The sequence below is a fragment of the Bos taurus genome, chromosome 13 (genome assembly GCF_002263795.3).
Source record: "Bos taurus isolate L1 Dominette 01449 registration number 42190680 breed Hereford chromosome 13, ARS-UCD2.0, whole genome shotgun sequence".
In the NCBI taxonomy this organism is placed as follows: domain Eukaryota; kingdom Metazoa; phylum Chordata; class Mammalia; order Artiodactyla; family Bovidae; genus Bos; species Bos taurus.
Genome location: NC_037340.1, coordinates 18,217,432 through 18,236,196, shown reverse-complemented (window position 1 = coordinate 18,236,196; position 18,765 = coordinate 18,217,432). Strand labels below are relative to the sequence as shown.

General features: G+C 40.9%; 1 protein-coding gene across 21 annotated transcripts in view; it reads left to right on the top strand.

Annotated features, from left to right (window-relative positions):
* CREM (cAMP responsive element modulator) overlaps nt 1-10,068 on the top strand; it is a 66,807-nt gene extending 56,739 nt beyond the window's left edge. For 5 of the 21 annotated variants that reach the window (XM_025000787.2, XM_025000784.2, XM_025000785.2 and 2 more), the window contains 3 exons: nt 1,141-1,176; nt 4,971-5,127; nt 9,321-10,068. In XM_025000787.2, the coding sequence (XP_024856555.1) occupies nt 1,141-1,176; nt 4,971-5,127; nt 9,321-9,465 (338 nt within the window). In that variant the 3' untranslated portion in view covers nt 9,466-10,068. 21 annotated transcript variants of the gene reach the window in all.
* The last annotated feature ends 8,697 nt before the right edge of the window (nt 10,069-18,765 follow it).

Sequence of the window (18,765 nt, the reverse complement as noted above, 5' to 3'; positions counted from 1 at the left end):
AATTTCATCTTTTACATGGACTTTTTTTTTCACTTGAAGAATTTTACTTAATAAACAATTCAGGAAGGTCCCTTATGGATAACTTAATGAAAAATAGTACTGGCTCAATTCTATGGGGTCTATGTGTTACAGGAATTATAACAAATTTGAAAGTGTTCAGTATTTAGTTACATTTACATAGGACTTCATTTACCTGGGAAAAGTGGGGGGCAGTGGAGGAGGGGAGGTTTTGGGTGGTGTGAGACAGCAGGCGAGGACACGCCTGGTCTGGACATTTTGAGTCCTGGTGTGGTGGCAGGGAGGAAGAGGACCAGAAAAGGAAAATGAGGATGCTGTTGCTTTGCTGGAGCCAGGGCAAGCAACCCGTGCTAACCAGTATGACTGCTAAGTCACCTCCATTGCTTGCATTTCTCCAGTGTGTTTGGGATTGGGCACATAGAGCAACGTGACACATGAAGGTAGGAGCTCTGTGTAGAAAAAGAGATCTTTATTCAGTTAATGTGCTCAGAGAACTCAATAAATAAGCAAATGATATCACCATCAATAGGGGTGTTGGTAAATCGTTTCACTCTGGAAGTTATCAAGCTAGGCATTTGGCTGGGTTTCCTCTTTTCTTTGTTAGAAATAAACAAGCATCTTCGACAGTTTTCTCATCACTAGGCTGATAAGATTGTACCATCTGTTTATTTGTGATTCTCCACCTTTGAGGTTCTCTTTTAAATGACTATACACCTTAAGAAGGATGTTTTCTATTATTGCTTAATAATTTATTCTCTAAGGGGATAGAATATATAGTATAAATTTTTATAGTAGAAATTTTATAAGTTTTTTAAGAGGCATATTTTTTAAAAAGCACAATAAGGAATAAGAGCCACACATTTCAACCATTTCTATTACCCAGGTTTGTTAGAAGGGAAACTCCAGGGGGAAATATATTTATGGTTGTTATATGCCTTTGAACTAATATACAGTATAAGCATAATCTGGAATATTGTCTTTCAGAACTTAAGGAAGGGAAGAGGAAGGGAACTAACATTTGCTGAAAACCTACCATGTGCCAGGCACTGTGCTAGACACTTTGACATACATTACAGGGTTTATTGTGAGTATTAAATGAGACCATGTATCCCCATTTTACAGATGAGGAAACTGAACTTGCCCCAAGTCACATGGCTGGTAAGTGGCAGAGCTGACTAGAACCCCAACTCCAAGCCCCATGCTTTTTCTGCTGTACCGTGTTTAAAGCTTGCGAAGAGAGGTATGAAGTTACTGACCAGAAGTGAGAGTTCTAGGAATTTTCTTTCTCATGAAATATTGATACTAAACCTAAACATTTCTTTTTTTCATGTCAGGAGTTAGATGGTTGGAATCGCACTATAAATAGAACTTCTCTCCTTCTAAAATGCCAGGTTAGATGACCACTACCTAAGGGAAGACTGAAGAAATAGTGCCTTTTATCAAGAAGTCTGAATCAACACATGGCACCTTATCGGGCTTTCCATGGCTTAGTGTTAAAGACTTAGCTATAATAACAATAGCTCATTATGGTCTTATAATTAATATTGCTTATGTTAGACATTCTAAATGACAGTGGACTTTTGCAAAACCCCAGGAAGTTTACATTTTACTCCGTGTGGTACACATGTAAACTCACTAGGCACTTACAGTATCAAAGACCGAGCTAGATTCTAGGGGATACCAAGGTAAAAAAGATGTCCCTGACTTGTCTTTAAAGTTTGCAGCCTTAGAATAAAATTAGTGTATCAATATCTTTTCCTTGTTTTTCGTTGATCATGAGGTTAAAGCCCCCACACATGGTCTACTTATTTTCAGAAATAATGTGTACAGTGAAATTCTGGAATGAAAAATAATTTGGGCACTTTTAGTAGTTAGAAGGAATAGGAATTGGCCTTTGTAAGAATCCATGGATCAGAGTGTGACACCGAAGAATCTAATAGGTTTCTTTGAACTGTGATCCTCAACATCTGACCTGCTTTATTACCACTGAATCACTTCGCTGAAAAGTAAAGCTAAGACAAAAACTTTTTGATAACTTGTTTCAAAAACAAAACTTTTTGACATTTGAATTTCCTTAAAACAAAAGATTCTCTTTGCCCATATCTTACTAACATGCTTACTAATAAGATCATATTTTCAATATATGGAATTCATCTTTGATCCTTATTCAGTAACCATTAGACATTAGAATAGCACCATCACATAAATTATTGGGGATATTATAGGAATTGATGCTAATTCTTACTAATTTACATTAATTCCTATCTGTGGCTTGAACTAATGCACTGCAGGGTGATTTTTTGTTGAAGGAGATAGAATGAATATATTCTAGGTCTGAAAAAGTATAATAAAACTTAGTTTTGTTAGCGAATAATCTACAACTGATACATCCAAATACAACATTCCTTTCCAAGATATCATTTTATAGCTGTATTTTTTCCAGAGCTGTTGCTCAAAATGTTTTAAGAATACTTCTTTAAAAAGTGCCGCTCTTCTTCACGGTGCCAAGTTTGGCCCTTGGAGGGTAGTTTCAGCTTTTGGAAACAGGCACAAGTTTAGAAACATTTCTGGCTTTAAGACCAGTGAATGAACTTTATTTTTTCACCTGCAAAATATTCCTCCCCCTACTCCTTTTCCTTTTTTAAAAAATGGATGCTCTTTAACTTTTGTATATCACATAACCAGTCTGCTCTAACTTACAGTACCAAAAATAGCAGATATATACAAAACTAGAGCAAGCATCCTGAACCCCTCTGGGCCTTGCTGCTAATTTTTATTGCACTCTTTGTGAGCAGTGTTTGGCCAGAGCAACCCTAGACCAAGGTCTGCATCCTTGCCGCCTGCAAATGTCAGCACAGGGACGACACAAGAACTTCTCATTCGTCACAGGCCATTGTTCCAATTTTAGAAAGCCTCTGTCGCCTCCAGCTGTTCTATTGTTTAACCTTTATTAACCCTCAACCACCTTCCCCTGATGTGAGTACAGAGAAAGGAGACCACTGTGGTGTTCTGTGCACCGTTCTAGTTCCCCTGGCAATATGATTTGAAGTTTTTCTTAAAAATCTTAAGGAAGTTAACAGTTTACAACTGATTTTTTTAAATATCTTCTTAAATAATTTCAAAATATTTCAAAATTTTCTGCGACATATAATAAGACATCTGTGTATACAGTGTTTTAAATAGTCACAAAAATAAATTTAGGATTTTTCCCAAGTTTACTAATATTGAATTTTGCTACTGATTGTTATATCTATCACAGTTCCTGTTTATCATGATTGTTTATTAAACTATATACAGAAGGGAGAAATTTATAAGTGGTTTTGTTAATTTTACAAAGATCTTGTTATCTTCACTCAAAGCCATATTTTTATTCTTTCACTTAATTCTCAAGCCCTAGAGGGAAAAAAAACCCTGGTATATATCCAAAAGAAGCACATAGATCATTTTTGATGAACCTTTTAAACTGGTTGGCTATTTTCAGTAATAATATTCCACTTTAGTGAGAAAGTCTTTGTCTCCCTTTCGGGTAAAGTTTTGTTTCTTACTCAATGGGTATAATACATTTCAATGACACATAGTGATGATGCCTTTCATATTTTGATTGGCACTAGGTTCAGACCAATTTTTATAGAATTTGATAACTTTTTAAACCTTTCTTGCATTTAACTTAGAGAGAGCATGCATTTTGCAATATCTCATCAAAATGAATGTCAGATTAACTATGGATCATTCATTCTCAAAGTTGAAAAGTTGGTGGTAAAAAAATGTTTCATGACTTAAATCCATCTGTCCTTTCTAGGAAGCTGTGTTTATGGCAGTGGATAGACAAACTTTGAAATCAGGACACTTTGAGGACTTTTAGTATTCAGTCTGAATACTAAATATTTAAATTTATCACTTAGCTATGATTATATTATAATTAGAAAATGTGTTTTTAAAAAATGATTGCTTAGAAATGTGTTATTATTCCAAGGAACCTAGGAAAGACAAAAATTATTATTCTGCAGAGAAACCAGTTTTAAGTAGAGCTTTCCTGTTTCTTATTTTGTTCTTGTTTTTAAGCGGAAAATACAGTAAGCGAGTATTTTCCTTCCAGCAGCCCAGTTAGTCATCATCTGTTAATAACACTTGCACTTAAAGATTTTCAGGAACTGTTTCAGGTGTGATGTAGGCTATGGGAAAATCTCTTCACTGGGCTATTCAGAGGATACAGATGTTCTGCTTAAATAACATTCTTGCAGTGATGTGCAAGGAGCAGCTCCCACTGGTTTGCTGGTACTGATGATTACATTTTCAGGATTTTTATGAACTGACTGCAAAAACAGTTATCAGTAAAAATTAGATGTATTGATAATACACATAAACTTAACAAATAAATTACATTAATAAACACTTAAAACTCATCCTTTCTAATAATTATATCCATGATCTTGAGGTTATTTATATCTGTTTTGTCTCCATGGTGTGCCCCTTACTGTAGTATGTCTTTCCTCCTCTACATCTAGTGAAGTCACACTGGTAGCTTGAAACTGGCCATGGTGAAAGTGTTCACATCCTGGGATTCGATAAACACTACAGACCAGGGCTTTTTTTCCCTCCTGGAGAGCTTGCGGTTAAATATGTATCAGCACACCACTGATTTTAGGCTAAATGAACTATTAATTCAAAAGTCTCCCTACTTTAGCCTTTGATTTAAAAAAAAAAAACTTTCTAAAAAGTGTTAGGGCATTTTTCTATTAAATGTATAGACCATCCTGAGTATCATTGTTCCAAATGCTCATGAGATCTTTCATACCTAAGATTTCTATAATGCCCTGAACAGTCATCTTAAACATTAGCAAGATCACCTCTCACAACTTGTAAAAAGAAGGTGGTTATTTCCAGGTAAACTTTATATAAAATATATCAAGTGGGAAATTGTTTATGACTTGTGCCATTTTGTTTCCTTGCAGCTGCCACTGGCGACATGCCGACTTACCAGATCCGAGCTCCGACTACTGCTTTGCCACAGGGAGTGGTGATGGCTGCCTCCCCTGGAAGCCTGCACAGTCCCCAGCAGCTAGCAGAGGAAGCGACACGCAAACGGGAGCTGAGGCTAATGAAAAACAGGTAAGGCGTCCCATCAGGGACTGCGGCCATGTAGGGGACCTGTCATTTCCTACAGTCCTCAGCTATTTCTCCCATGTTACATGTTTTGTGGCATTCTGTGTAGACTCCTGCTCTGCTTGTGCTCATAGGTAAGTTTTCTAATCAGAGTTCCAGCCGTGAAACTCTTTCATCAGCCGAGGTACATCCCCCTGTGTTGTAGGGTAATATCTAAATGAAACATTAAATTTTTTTAATGACAACAGAAGGACTTTATTACAAATAAAGATTCATTTTATACTTGGTATTTACTTTGTGAAATAGGTGATAAGTAATTTTAAGCTTCTTAGCAACTATACTCAATAAAAATTAAAATAATCAATATTTTAAAAAATTATCATTATTTAATTTGTCAATTAGTATGGTCAATATAATTATCATTATTATGAAATAAGACATTCAGATACAATGAAAACCTTAGAAAATGGTTCGATGATGATAATGAAGTACTTCTATACTTTATACAAAAAGACTGAAATAAAACGATTGCCTGACTTGTTTTTTATTTATTTTTTAATTGGAGAATAATTGTTTTACAAGATTGTGTTGGTTTCTGCCATACATCAGCATGAATCAGCCATACGCATACATATGTCCCGTTCCTCTTGAACCTTCTTCCCACCTCCCACCCCATCCCACCCCATCCCACCCCTCTGACTTGTTAAAGATCCTGTAAAAAAAAAAAAAAAAAAAAAAAGCTTCTTTATGAGCAAAATAAATTTGAGTATGAGTTCAGAATTTTCTAAGTCTTTTACATGTAGTTTTCTATCCATTTTGTAACTTCGTTTTTTCTCTATTATACCAAAGTACAGTCTATTCTGAAAAATTCTCGCTGAGTGCAGGGACAAAGCAAGAGGAAGAATTAAAATTACCCACAGCCCCACCACGTAGAGATACCTCCTGTAGTACATATACTTCTAGTTCCCTCTCTCATTTTCTCACATGTTCTTGCATATTTTCTGGGCTTGAAATAACTGAGACAGTCTCTAGGTGCGAGGAATTCTGAGAAGGGTCTATTTTAGCTTTGAGATTTCAGTTTCAGAGCAGGACAAGAGAAAAGCAGATGACAAATGCTTTGAGCAAGTTTTCAATGCTTGTTTTTACCATTTCTTTAACTCGCAGGCACACAGCTTTCACATGAGAATAGGTCTAGTTATTCTCCTTACTTTTCATGGGCTTCCCTGGTGGCTCAGACCATAAAGAATCTGCCTGCAATGCAGGAGACCTAGGTTCGATCCCTGGGTCGGGAAGATACTCTGAGAAGAGAATGGTTACCCACTCCAGTATTCATGCCTGGGAGATCCCATGGACAGAGGAGCCTAGTGGGCTACAGTCCATGGGGTTGCAAAGAGTCAGACATGACTGAGCATACACACATACACATTCTCCTTACTTTACAGATGAGTAGCTGAGGTTCAGAGAGGTCAGGTAACAAGCTGGCTAAAATCACACAGCCCAAACTGCCCAGAACCTGGAAGTGCGTTCAGGTTGTCTTTACCCAGAGCCCACACAGCACTAACACTGAGGTCACCTGCAAGAGACCTTGGTGTCAGCTGCACATTTAGTTGTATGGCCTTACAGAAAGAATTAAAATTACCCATAGCCCCACCATGTAGAGACACGTAGGACTGACTTATTCATGTAAAAGACCTGTTACACATTCTCTCTCTAAAAAGACTAAATTCTTTGGCTGGCATTCATAATAGATACTTAATTGTATTTCTACCAATCCCACGACGGTTTTTATTTTTTTAACAAGCTTGTCAGCGTTTCCTCTTTGCTGTGTATTTCTTCTCCACGCCAAGGGTATCTTCAGACAAATGCAAGACCTGAAAGCTGAGCTAACTATTAATAGAAGAAACAGGTGTTTTCCGTAGCTGAGACAACTTAGGAATGTACCACCTACTGGTATGACCATCCAGAGCTTTGTGCCTAGAACATTTGACTCTGGTAACATGCATGCAGACGCACAAAACGTGAAGTATGAATATTTCACTAGAAATAGTCCTGTGCCTAGAACATTTTGACTCTGGTAACATGCAGGCAGACACATGAAACACGAAGTATGGACATTTCACTAGAAATAGTTGACCTTGGTAAATAAAACTTGAAAAATTAGACATCCCACGACACTGCTCTTCAATATTTAAAATTTCCTTTCATGGTAACTTGTTTTATAAAATGACTATCTTCCTTCCAGATCTAGAATTCCATATGATGATTTAATCATGAAAAGCTTGGTATTCAGAAATATATTTTCATTTCTTTGTGAAAGAGTTGAATTATGCTCCCAAACTGCCAAGTGTGATTGGAGTTACTCTTGACTTTGCCATGTGAATCATTTAGATTAACTTAATCTGTGTTTATCAGATTGGGCTCACTTTTACACTTAATTTTTCTGTTAACTGGTTGAGAAGTCTGAGAACATCTTAAATTCACAGGGTGACGGCATTGTTCCCAGCTAGGCAGTAAGGCTTGATCTTTTCCTGCAGTTCATTGGGATTTCAAGGTCTCTCTTCTGCTGACCCTTAATTCCCACAGAGAAAACACAGATAACCAGTTGTTAGTGAGCATCAACTATCCCCAAACATAAAACAGAATCGGCCAAGTGTGTTGCATATGTCAATCCTAGTTCAGGATTGCAGCAGAGGTAACTGGCATTACCGTAGTTGGTAATTAGACATTCGACACAACTTTTGTTTATATATTTGAATTATCTGTTTCAACGTAGGCTTTTTGATACAATGAGTACCCGAAAGGCAGTTCTTCTCAAAGGAATGCTCCAAAATAAAGCTGTGATCAAAGGGTATCTTCTGCAGAGGAGTTAAATGATGTGGTTGCCACCTTCTCCCTCCTTGAAAAAAAAAGAGGAGGAGAGAAAATGCTGGCTGTGTCCATTGTTTTTTGGTGGGGTTACGCGTGAAAGTAGCTGACTCGGCTCGTGGATTCATCTGTGTGTGTTGCTTTGGCTGCTGGTCTGGCCTTCCTCTGGGCGTGTCTGCACTGCTTGCAGTCCTGGTTTGCAGAGGTATGTCTCATGTCCTTTCCATGATTTCTGTCATGGCATTCTCACATGTCCAGGTTTAAGTTGTCTGAATTACTGAGGGTTGTATTCTGTACCCTGTCTTCTCTCCTTTAATTTTCAAAAGCTGAGTCCCTTTAATTTTGGTTTATGAGAATGTGCATGACCTGTTATTCTTATCTGTGTTGTTTTTCCAGCCAATAAATTATTGCTTGCCGTCCCAGTTGATCTTGTCTTAACTGAGATTTAGTCTTGAAGAATAATAACCTCCCATACTGAGGTTTAAGGTTGCTGAGGATTAATTTTTTTAATCATTTTTGATCCAAGTTAACTCGTGATGGAACATGTAGCTTTTGGTGGACAAAGATAGTTAAGAGAATTGAACAGATCTGTAATTTTTTTTTTTTGGTAGAAATTCATGTGGGGATGTGTTCCTATCATTTTGGTTACTGAAAACCTCTCTGGTCCCTGTGACCATGGGCCATGTGCCCTAAGGAAACACCTGGTACCACAGATGCCGGGCCAGTTGTTGTCGCTCTGCCATCGCTCCTGCTGGCTGAGGGTGACCACATGCCCAGGCACGTGCTTGGTCACAGCTGTCGTGTGGCTCTCTCCATACCTGACCGAGGACCGCCTGGTGGTTGAGCCCGGGGGGCCGCTCTGGACTGCGCTGAGAGATTGTTCCCCTTGTCACTTGCCTTGTGTTGGTTCCAGGGAAGCTGCCCGGGAGTGTCGCAGGAAGAAGAAAGAATATGTCAAGTGTCTTGAAAACCGCGTGGCTGTGCTTGAAAACCAAAACAAGACCCTCATTGAGGAACTCAAGGCCCTCAAAGATCTTTATTGCCATAAAGCAGAGTAACTGTCTTTGACTCGGACCTTGTTTGCTCTGAACTCTAATCAAGGCAGGAGGTGCAGCCATGCTACTAATTGCCATGTGGAATGACTTGTGGAAGGGACCCCGGTGACCCTTGAGAACCCAGTTTGGCTTTAGTGTTTGAAATTGAACGAGACCTCTTGTCCCAGGATGGGGAATGCAACCATGATCACACTTCCCAAGCCTCCTTCAGCCTCCTTGTCAGTAGCGTGCATGCGAAAAAATGTTTTGTTTGCCCTTTTGCTTTCTATTTTCTTTCAGGGAAGCTGCTAAAGAATGTCGACGTCGAAAGAAAGAATATGTCAAGTGTCTGGAGAGTCGAGTCGCGGTGCTGGAAGTTCAAAACAAGAAGCTTATAGAGGAACTGGAAACCTTGAAAGACATTTGCTCTCCCAAAACAGATTAGTAGAAATATTTAACTATGAACTGATTACAACCTGTACAGTTGCTTTTGAAGGCAATACAATATATAGCCAGCAAGAATTACGGCTTTTTTTTCCTCCTTTGTATCATTCAGCGTATTTTCTAATCTCTAACATTCCCAAACTGCTTCACTGTACGTAGTTAACTCTTAGCTGTAACTTCAGTTTTTTCTTAAAAGAGACAAACTGTAAAAAAAAGTCTGTAACAGATTCTTAAAATGCAGTATTTCTAAGACTTGTTCCAATGCCACATATTTGCAGTTCCCAATCTCGGTGTCATGAATAGTGTCCTATGCAATAAAAACTTTTTGCAGATCTTTAAAAATCATTTTAGGAAAGGGTGATCAAAGATAAATGCATCCAGCAGTACAATAAAAATAAACCACAAAAAAATACCTCAGGAGAGAATGGAAAGAAAGAAGGAATGGAAAGAATCGAGTGACATGCTTATGTGAAAATAATAGCCTATAAATGAATTTATGGCATTTGCAGATTTTTATATTGGTTGCTTTGTAAAGAAAATATTGTATTGCTGTCCTTGAATGCCAGAGTTGACAACAGTTTTTAATAGAACCATGTTGGTTACACTTTGTAGTGTTTGTGCTCTTTCAACTATCCGAACATTGACTACAGTTTTTACTCTACGGTGTAATATAAAAGATCTTGCAGAAGCTTTTAGTGTTGGTTTGCTCTTAAGGTGATGAAAGGTGACACATATTTTAATACCTGTGCCGAGTTACAAGTTCAAATTGTATTTGCAGACCTTCACGGGCTCCACTGCCCATTTCCACAGTGGGCCGTGTTTTCTGCCATGTGTTCTTTCTGCCATCGTCTCAGAAACCCAGCCCCAGGGCTTAGCTGTATACAGCGGAGTAGCTCTGAGAGATTCAGCTGGTGTGATGGACTAGGCCTCTCTGCACATGGTCTGGAAATCTCCTGCTGGTGACCCTCTATTGTGAGTTGTGGCTAACAACCATGGGAGGGTTTGGTTTTTTGTTGTTTTTTTAAAATATTTCTTTGTTTGGCTGCGTCAGGGCTTAGTTGCGACACACCGGATGTTTTGCTGCTTCATGGACTCTCTAGTTGTAGCAAATGGGCTAAGTTGCCCCACAGACTGTGGGATCTCAGTTCCCCAATCAGGGATCCCATCCAAGCCCCTTGCATTGCAAGGCAGATTCTTAACCACTGGACCACCAGGGAAGTCCCACCATAGGAATTTGAAAGGAAAATCTAAGACAACTCAAGAGTTTATTTTTCACTTTGAGATAGCTACTTGTTAGATCAAATACTTTTGAGTCAGCACTTTCAGATGAAGTTCATTACGTCGAATGGGTTATTACTGGTAGTCACATCTCATCCTACTTTTATAATAAAAAACCTCGAAGACGTGTAAGCCCAAAGCCCTGACCGCAAGATACTCTGTCACCTCACTCACTCATGGGACATCTGCTGAAGGCCTCCTGTGGGCTGGACTCAGCTTAGTTTCTGCTGTAACTCCCGACCTGTGAAGGCTGCCCCTCCCCCAGTTTCAGCAGTGGAGCTGGCTTCTGTGTGCAGTGTGGGGTGCAAGATAGGAGGCCGCTGTGTGGCATCTTAGTGCCACCCCACGTCATCATCCCTTATCTGTAACTCCCAGGAGGCCAGGTGCACCGTTTTCGGCTTTCTCTAGAAATACTTAATCCACCCAACAGAGCCTGAGCTCTGAATCTCTTTTATCTCAATGTTTGTCTTTCATTCTACAGAGAAGTAAGATGAGGAAGGAAGATAAGAAAGAAAAGAGAAAAGGAAAACCCCAGGTTTCAAGTGAAGGAGAAGGGTGCTTGGTACTCATGCAGTTACCATTCACTCCATCACTCAACCTTTCATTCAGTTGCTCAGAGTCTGTGTAAATGAGATGTATGTTCAGAAGTGTGGACACTGAGGGGGTGACCCAGGGATTGGCAGACAGGGCGTAAACAAGTGGATGCAGGAGATGCAGTAGGTCAGAAGGGGAGGCAGATGTGGGCGGAGCCAGACGGGGTCTTCCTGAAGGAGGCAGACTTGGGAGTGACTGGAAATGCAGCGGTGAGGATGTGTGTATCTAGATGGGGTACGGAGCAGACCCCCTCCTAGGAGAAGAGTCAAGGAGATGGAGGAGGTGAAATTAGGACTCATGGAGGGGGAGTCCATTTGGTTCGACAGCAGCTGTGCGTATACATGTGTACCCCACTCTGTCATTTCAGGGGAAGGAGATTGCATCTGACTACTTGGGACCCCCAGATAGCCAATGCCCCCCCCCCTTTTCCCCAGTAGTTTAAACATGAGGAAATGTTATCATCTCATGAGACACCAGGCCCAGAGATTCAGTGGGAGATTCAGTGGCTCAACACGGCCTCACGCTCATCAGCTCCCTGTATAGGCTAGCCTCCCAATCCTGGTATCGTTGCCTGGATACAAGCACCAGAGGGCAGCCGGCAGCACCTCTTCTGGTTGTCCTGTCTTCAGAGCAAAGAAAACCTGCACAGAAGACCTTCTGCAGGTCTCACCAGCTGAGTCTCACCTGCCAGACGCTCGTCACCCCCTTCCGCAGCTGCTCACTGGCCTGGAGAGTGGAGTTAAAAGCTTTGGATTCCTAGTGAGGATGCAACCTCTGGGGCTGGGAGGGCGGCCAGCTTCTGTGAAGCATATGGCCAATTGGTGTTGAATAGAACTGGATTCCAGAAGAGCCAGGTGTGGGCAGCTAATGGGGTCTCCCGTATTGGTGATGTGTGAGGCTGCAGCTGGCCAGGGGTTGGGGACCTTGGTGGGACTTGAGGCTGGAGTCGCACAGGACTTCCCCAGATTCTGGCTTATCTGATTTGTACCTTGGAACCTCATCTTTTGCTGCTAGATTAGCACAATGTGCTAGCTCTCCACCCAGCATTAGCAGATACTGCCTGCAGCCTCCTGGTAGATGGAGCCAGAGGTAAGTTGGAAGCTGTGTGAACATCGTTTGTCTCATGCAGCAGTGCTGCATGGAATCCAGAACTGTCACTGTGTCTGTGACTTTATTCTTTTAATCCTAAGAGTTTCTGCACCTGGACTATTTGAAATAGAAATTATTGACCCTAGGTTGGAGGATTACACCACCTTGTCAGATTTAACTAGGTGGCTTGTGACTTGAAATTGCTCAAAATGGAAGCATAGAGGGAGGACATTGCTGGGTGTGTGGCCAGGAGCTCTGCACTTACCCGAAGTAGCACCATTTGTATCAGCAGCCTCGCCTCTCTGCTTCCTTCATCAGCTCTTCTTATGTCCAGTAAGGCTGTGCCTTTGTGCCTAAAGTACATTTTTAAAGTATGAGGACTCTTGAGACCAACACACTGCTTCTCTAGTCCTCAACCAAAAATCATGGCGTGATTTGGGCACATGTGCGGCACAGGCTGCCCCTGAGACTCAGCCAGCCCTGCTGAGTTATCAGCACTTCACAAGCTTCTCGGCAGCTGAGGTGCCAGATCTGAGGTGCCGCATCTGAGGTGGTCCTAGAGACACCCAACCCCACGCCAGCTACTCAAGCATGGCACAGTTTAATCTTTATGCTTTGTGGGTAAGCTTCTCTATAAATCCATTTTCTCCTAAGCACATTTCATATTCCTACATTTCAGAATTACAAGAATTACAAATGTATTTTTTTAAAACACAAACCATTGTTAACACAGTGTTTGTACTTCAAAGATTTATTTTGCCACAGGATACTGTGTGATGACTTATGACGAGATTTAAGATAAGTCTCTTCACACATAATTCCATCAAAGATGTAAAATCGCTCAGTCCAACTCTTTGCGACCCCATGGACTGTAGCCTATGAGGCTCCTCCATCCATGGAATTTTCCAGGCAAGAGTACTGGAGTGGGTTGCCATTTCCTTCTCCAGGAGATCTTCCTCACCCAGGGATTGAACCCAGGTCTCCCGCATTGCAAGCAGATGCTTTCACCATCTGAGCCACGAGGGAAGCTCATCAAAGATGGAAAACTAATAAAACAAAAGTAACCTTGCATTCTGTTACAGTAGGTTGTATGTGCTTAAATAAAATGCAACCCTTCTTATTTCTAAGCCAGTCTTAGTTTTCAGGAAGATAGAGGTTTTTGTTTTTTCAGATTTCCTTATTAAAAAAAAAAATGTCTGCTTGTTTGTAAATAGTACCAAAGCTCAGTGTGGGTTGCACTGCACACACTTCATTACCATTTGTTTTTACTTTTTTTTTTATTGTTTGGCCGAGGGATCTTAGTTCCCCGACCAGGGATTGAACCAGTGACTCTTGCTTTGGGAATGTGGAGTCTTAACCACTGAACCACCAGGGAGTCCATGTTCTTGCTTTTAATCCAGATCTTTACCTTTCCTGGGCCATTGATCAGATTTGGAGATAAAGCCTTGCTCCGAATCTATGAATTCCTTGGATCTTTGTGCAGAAAGAGTCAGAGTCTGAACTTAACACCCTTTCTCCTCCCCTCTGTGCCCCCATGGCTTCTGCCCACAACCCTGAGGTCTGGGGCGGGGGATGAGGAAGCCTGTGAGGCTCGACTTTCAGCTCCCCGACTGTCCGGAGGGAAGGTGTCACCTTTAAAAAATAAATTGTATCCTTTTACTTTTCAGAAATCAACTTTAGTTTTTAATATAGGTAAGACATATTTGAGGTTGAAAATTCAAAGGATACAAAGGTGTAGAGTGCAAAGTCTGCTTCCCATCCCTGGCTCCCGTCACCAGTTTCTTTTTTGGGAAAGAGATTCATGGATGATGCCTCCTGTTTCCTTAGGTCGCTGTGCCGTATTCAGGACTGTGATGAGAGGTTTCTGGAAAGAGACCTGCGGGGTCAGGCAGGATGTTCATCGCTACAAGTGAGAAAGGGTCTGGAAGGAGAGAGGGTCAGGGCCCGTGGCAACACTGGCACTTCATGGACTCTTCTGTTACATCCCGAGTCCTGTGGAGGCTCCAACCACACAGCTGTTATCCAAAGCAATGGCTGCCATTCACTGAGTGCTGTCCCTGTGCCCAGCACCAAACTGCATGCCACACGGGCTTATCGCACCTAATTCTCATCAGTATTGGTGCTTTTACCATCACCCCCATCTTGCAGACGAGGAAGTAGACTTGGAGAGGGTAAGTGACTTGCCCAAGGTCACACAACTGCTAGAGCTCAGGGCCGAGAGCAAACCTGGCAGCGAGCAAGGGAGCCAGGACCCAAAGCAAGAAGGTGGCCGGAGGGCATGCGTGCTGGCCAGGTGGGTGGTGGCTGGAGACACTCTGTGGCCCCACTGGGTAGACTTAAGAACGCCTGAACCCTTCCTGTTGTAATGAACAAGAGCATGCATCCATTTCTTTTTAAAACCTTTTCTTTTATATTGGAATGTAGCCAATTAACATTGTTGTGATAGCTTCATGTGCACAGCAAAGGGACTCAGCCATACATGGACATGTATCCACTCTCCCCCAAACTCCCCTCCCATCCAGGCTGCCATACAACACTGAGCCGAGTTCCCTGTGCTAGACAGGAGGCCCTTGCTGGTTATCCGTCTGAGAGCATGCATCCATTTCTCTCTGGTGTTTAAAATCCATGAAGCCAGTCAGGAGAAAATGGTACTACAGATTGAGGATTAGATGTTGGGATATCAAAGCTGCAGACTTACACATTGGAATAGAATCCCCAAGCTAAAAAGAGGTGATAAAGGTGTAACTTACTGCTTTCATTTTATAGACAAGGAAACCAGATTTCAGGTTGACTTATTTAAATGTTGATAGTTACTGGGAATGGTGAGATTAGAAATACTCAGAACTCTTAACTCCATTACCACAATGCCTCTCTTTTTTTATAAACTGGATTTTTTACCAGCTTTTGGTGAAAGCATAGTTTTCTGAGAAACCATTTGCCGTTGTGACCCGTGAAACAGTGGGAGGCTGCTGGACCTTGCTGGATCCATCCATCTCTGACGTGGTACAGAATTCATGAGCAAAATGCCCTTAGACTGAAACTGGCCTTAATGAAGGAAGGGGTGTCTACTTTGATCCGGATCATGTAGGTTAAGATTTTGACACCTGAAGACTTTATTTAGACAAATGTTACTTTACTTACAGTTATTTATGAATATGCTCAAAATGTGACTGAAAATTTTCCAGCTCACAAGTCTCTGCCTTGCTCAATCTTAACATGGCTGCACTGAGTAAAAGGAAGTATTGCCAGCCCAGAAACCACTGTGGTTTTCAATGCCTTAGAAGATTTACCTTCCCATAACCCGACTTATTGATTTTACTTCTTCAAAGGACTAAATTAGTCATAAATAAGAGAGACTATACTCCTTTTAGAAGATTTCTCTCCATGTTAACTAGTTATTTGAAAAGTTTTATTGATTATTTTATCTGATTTTTTAAATCAAATTTGTTATTTTAATAGTTTTATTATTTTTATATAATTAGATGGACATTTTAAAAATTCTTTTAAATTTACAGTTTTAATGTATAATAACTATACAAATTAAAGTTTATATAACAGAACATATAACTAGTCCAAAACCAGTTTTAAAGGACTTTAATATTTGGAAGGAATGATGCTAAAGCTGAAACTCCAGTACTTTGGCCACCTCATGCGAAGAGTTGACTCATTGGAAAAGACTCTGATGCTGGGAGGGATTGGGGGCAGGAGGGGAAGGGGACGACAGAGGATGAGATGGCTGGATGGCATCACTGACTTGATGGACATGAGTCTGAGTGAACTCCAGGAGTTGGTGATGGACATGGAGGCCTGGTGTGCTGGGGTCGCAAAGAGTTGGACACGACTGAGCAACTGAACTGAACTGAATATTTCCAATAGGACTAAATTTCTAGTTTTCTTATTGAAGATTATTGTGGTGTGAGGGTTTTTTGTTTTTTTTTTACTTGCATATCAGTTCAGTTCAGTTGCTCAGTCATGTCCGACTTTTTGCAATCCCATGGATTTCAGCACACCAGGCTTCCCTGTCCTTCACCAACCCCTGGAGCTTGCTCAAACTCATGTCCATTGAGTCGGTGATGCCATCCAACCATCTCATCTTCTGTTGTTCCCTTCTCCTCCTGCCTTTAATCTTTCCCAGCATCAGGGTATTTACCAATGAGTCAGTTCTTCATATCAGGTATAGTTTCAGCTTCAGCAAATATCATCAGTTAAATGATTTGATAGCTATGATCACTGTAGATGTGCATAAGCAAATATTTGAAAAAATTTCCTTATTCCTGCTACCTGACTTTGGTGCTTGGTAACTTCAAACCCCTGAGGCCCAGGACACAGGAATTTCTGTGGTGAGAGGCAGCCACAGTCAGCGTGGTTGGTGATGGAGATAGGTTTGATGGAGATCTTTGGAGATAGGTTTATGGGAAAATCCTTCATGTTTGTCTTGGCTGACACTCTGTGGTCATATAGTGTACTGCAATGAATTTGGCGTGTGGGAGTAACTTTATTGAGATATAATTCACATGCTGCAATTCATCTAGTTCAAGTGTACAGTTCAGTGACTTTTAGCTGTGTAATCATCACCACAATCTAGAAGTTAGAGCATTGCCACCACTCCACTAAGATGGTTCATGCCCATTTATAGTGAACTAACTTGCTTTTATTTTGCTTCCTGTGATATAAAGAATGGTAAGAAATCCAAAAATCAAAATGGCTGTCTGAGGAGGCCTTAAAAATAGCTGTGAAAAGAAGAGAAGCGAAAAGTAAAGGAGAAAAGGAAAGATATAAGCATCTGAATACAGAGTTCCAAAGAATAGCAAGAAGAGATAAGAAAGCCTTCCTCAGCGATCAGTGCAAAGAAATAGAGGAAAACAACAGAATGGGGAAGACTAGAGATCTCTTCAAGAAAATTAGAGATACCAAGGAAACTTTTCATGAAAAGATGGGCTCGATAAAGGACAGAAATGGTATGCACCTAACAGAAGCAGAAGATATTAAGAAGAGGTGGCAAGAATACACAGAAGAACTGTACAAAAAAGATCTTCACGACCCAGATAATCATGATGGTGTGATCACTCACCTAGAGCCAGACATCCTGGAATGTGAAGTCAAGTAGGCCTTAGAAAGCATCACTACGAAGAAAGCTAGTGGAGGTGATGGAATTCCAGTTGAGCTATTTCAAATCCTGAAAGATGATGCTGTGAAAGTGCTGCACTCAATATGCCAGCAAATTTGGAAAACTCAGCAGTGGCCACAGGACTGGAAAAGGTCCGTTTTCATTCCAATCCCAAAGAAAGGCAATGCCAAAGAATGCTCAAACTACCGCACAATTGCACTCATCTCACACGCTAGCAAAGTAATGCTCAAAATTCTCCAAGCCATGCTTCAGCAATATGTGAACTGTGAAATTCCAGATGTTCAAGCTGGTTTTAGAAAAGGCAGAGGAACCAGAGATCAAATTGCCAACATCTGCTGGATCTTCGAAAAGCAAGAGAGTTCCAGAAAAACATCTATTTCTGCTTTATTGACTGTGCCAAAGCCTTTGACTGTGTGGATCACAATAAACTGTGGAAAATTCTGAAAGAGATGGGAATACCAGACTATCTGACCTTCCTCTTGAGAAACCTATATGCAGGTCAGGAAGCAACAGTTAGAACTGGACATGGAACAACAGACTGGTTCCAAATAGGAAAAGGAGTATATCAAGGCTGGATATTGTCACCCTGCTTATTTAACTTCTATGCAGAGTACATCATGAGAAATGCTGGGCTGGAAGAAGCACTAACTGGAATCAAGATTGCCGGGAGAAATCTCAATAACCTCAGATATGCAGATGACACCACCCTTATGGCAGAAAGTGAAGAGGAACTAAAAAGCCTCTTGATGAAAGTGAAAGTGGAGAGTGAAAAAGTCAGCTTAAAGCTCAACATTCAGAAAACGAAGATCATGGCATCTGGTCCCATCACTTCATGGGAAATAGATGGGGAAACAGTGTCAGACTTTATTTTTTGGGGCTCCAAAATCACTGCAGATGGTGACTGCAGTCATGAAATTAAAAGACGCTTACTCCTTGGAAGGAAAGTTATGACCAACCTAGATAGCATATTCAAAAGCAGAGACATTACTTTGCCAACAAAGGTCTGTCTAGTCAAGGCTATGGTTTTTCCAGTGGTCATGTATGGATGTGAGAGGTGGACTGTGAAGAAAGCTGAGCACCAAAGAATTGATGCTTTTGAACTGTGGTGTTGGAGAAGACTCTTGAGAGTCCCTTGGACTGCAAGGAGATCTAACCAGTCCATTCTGAAGGAGATCAGCCCTGGGATTTCTTTGGAGGGAATGATCCTGAAGC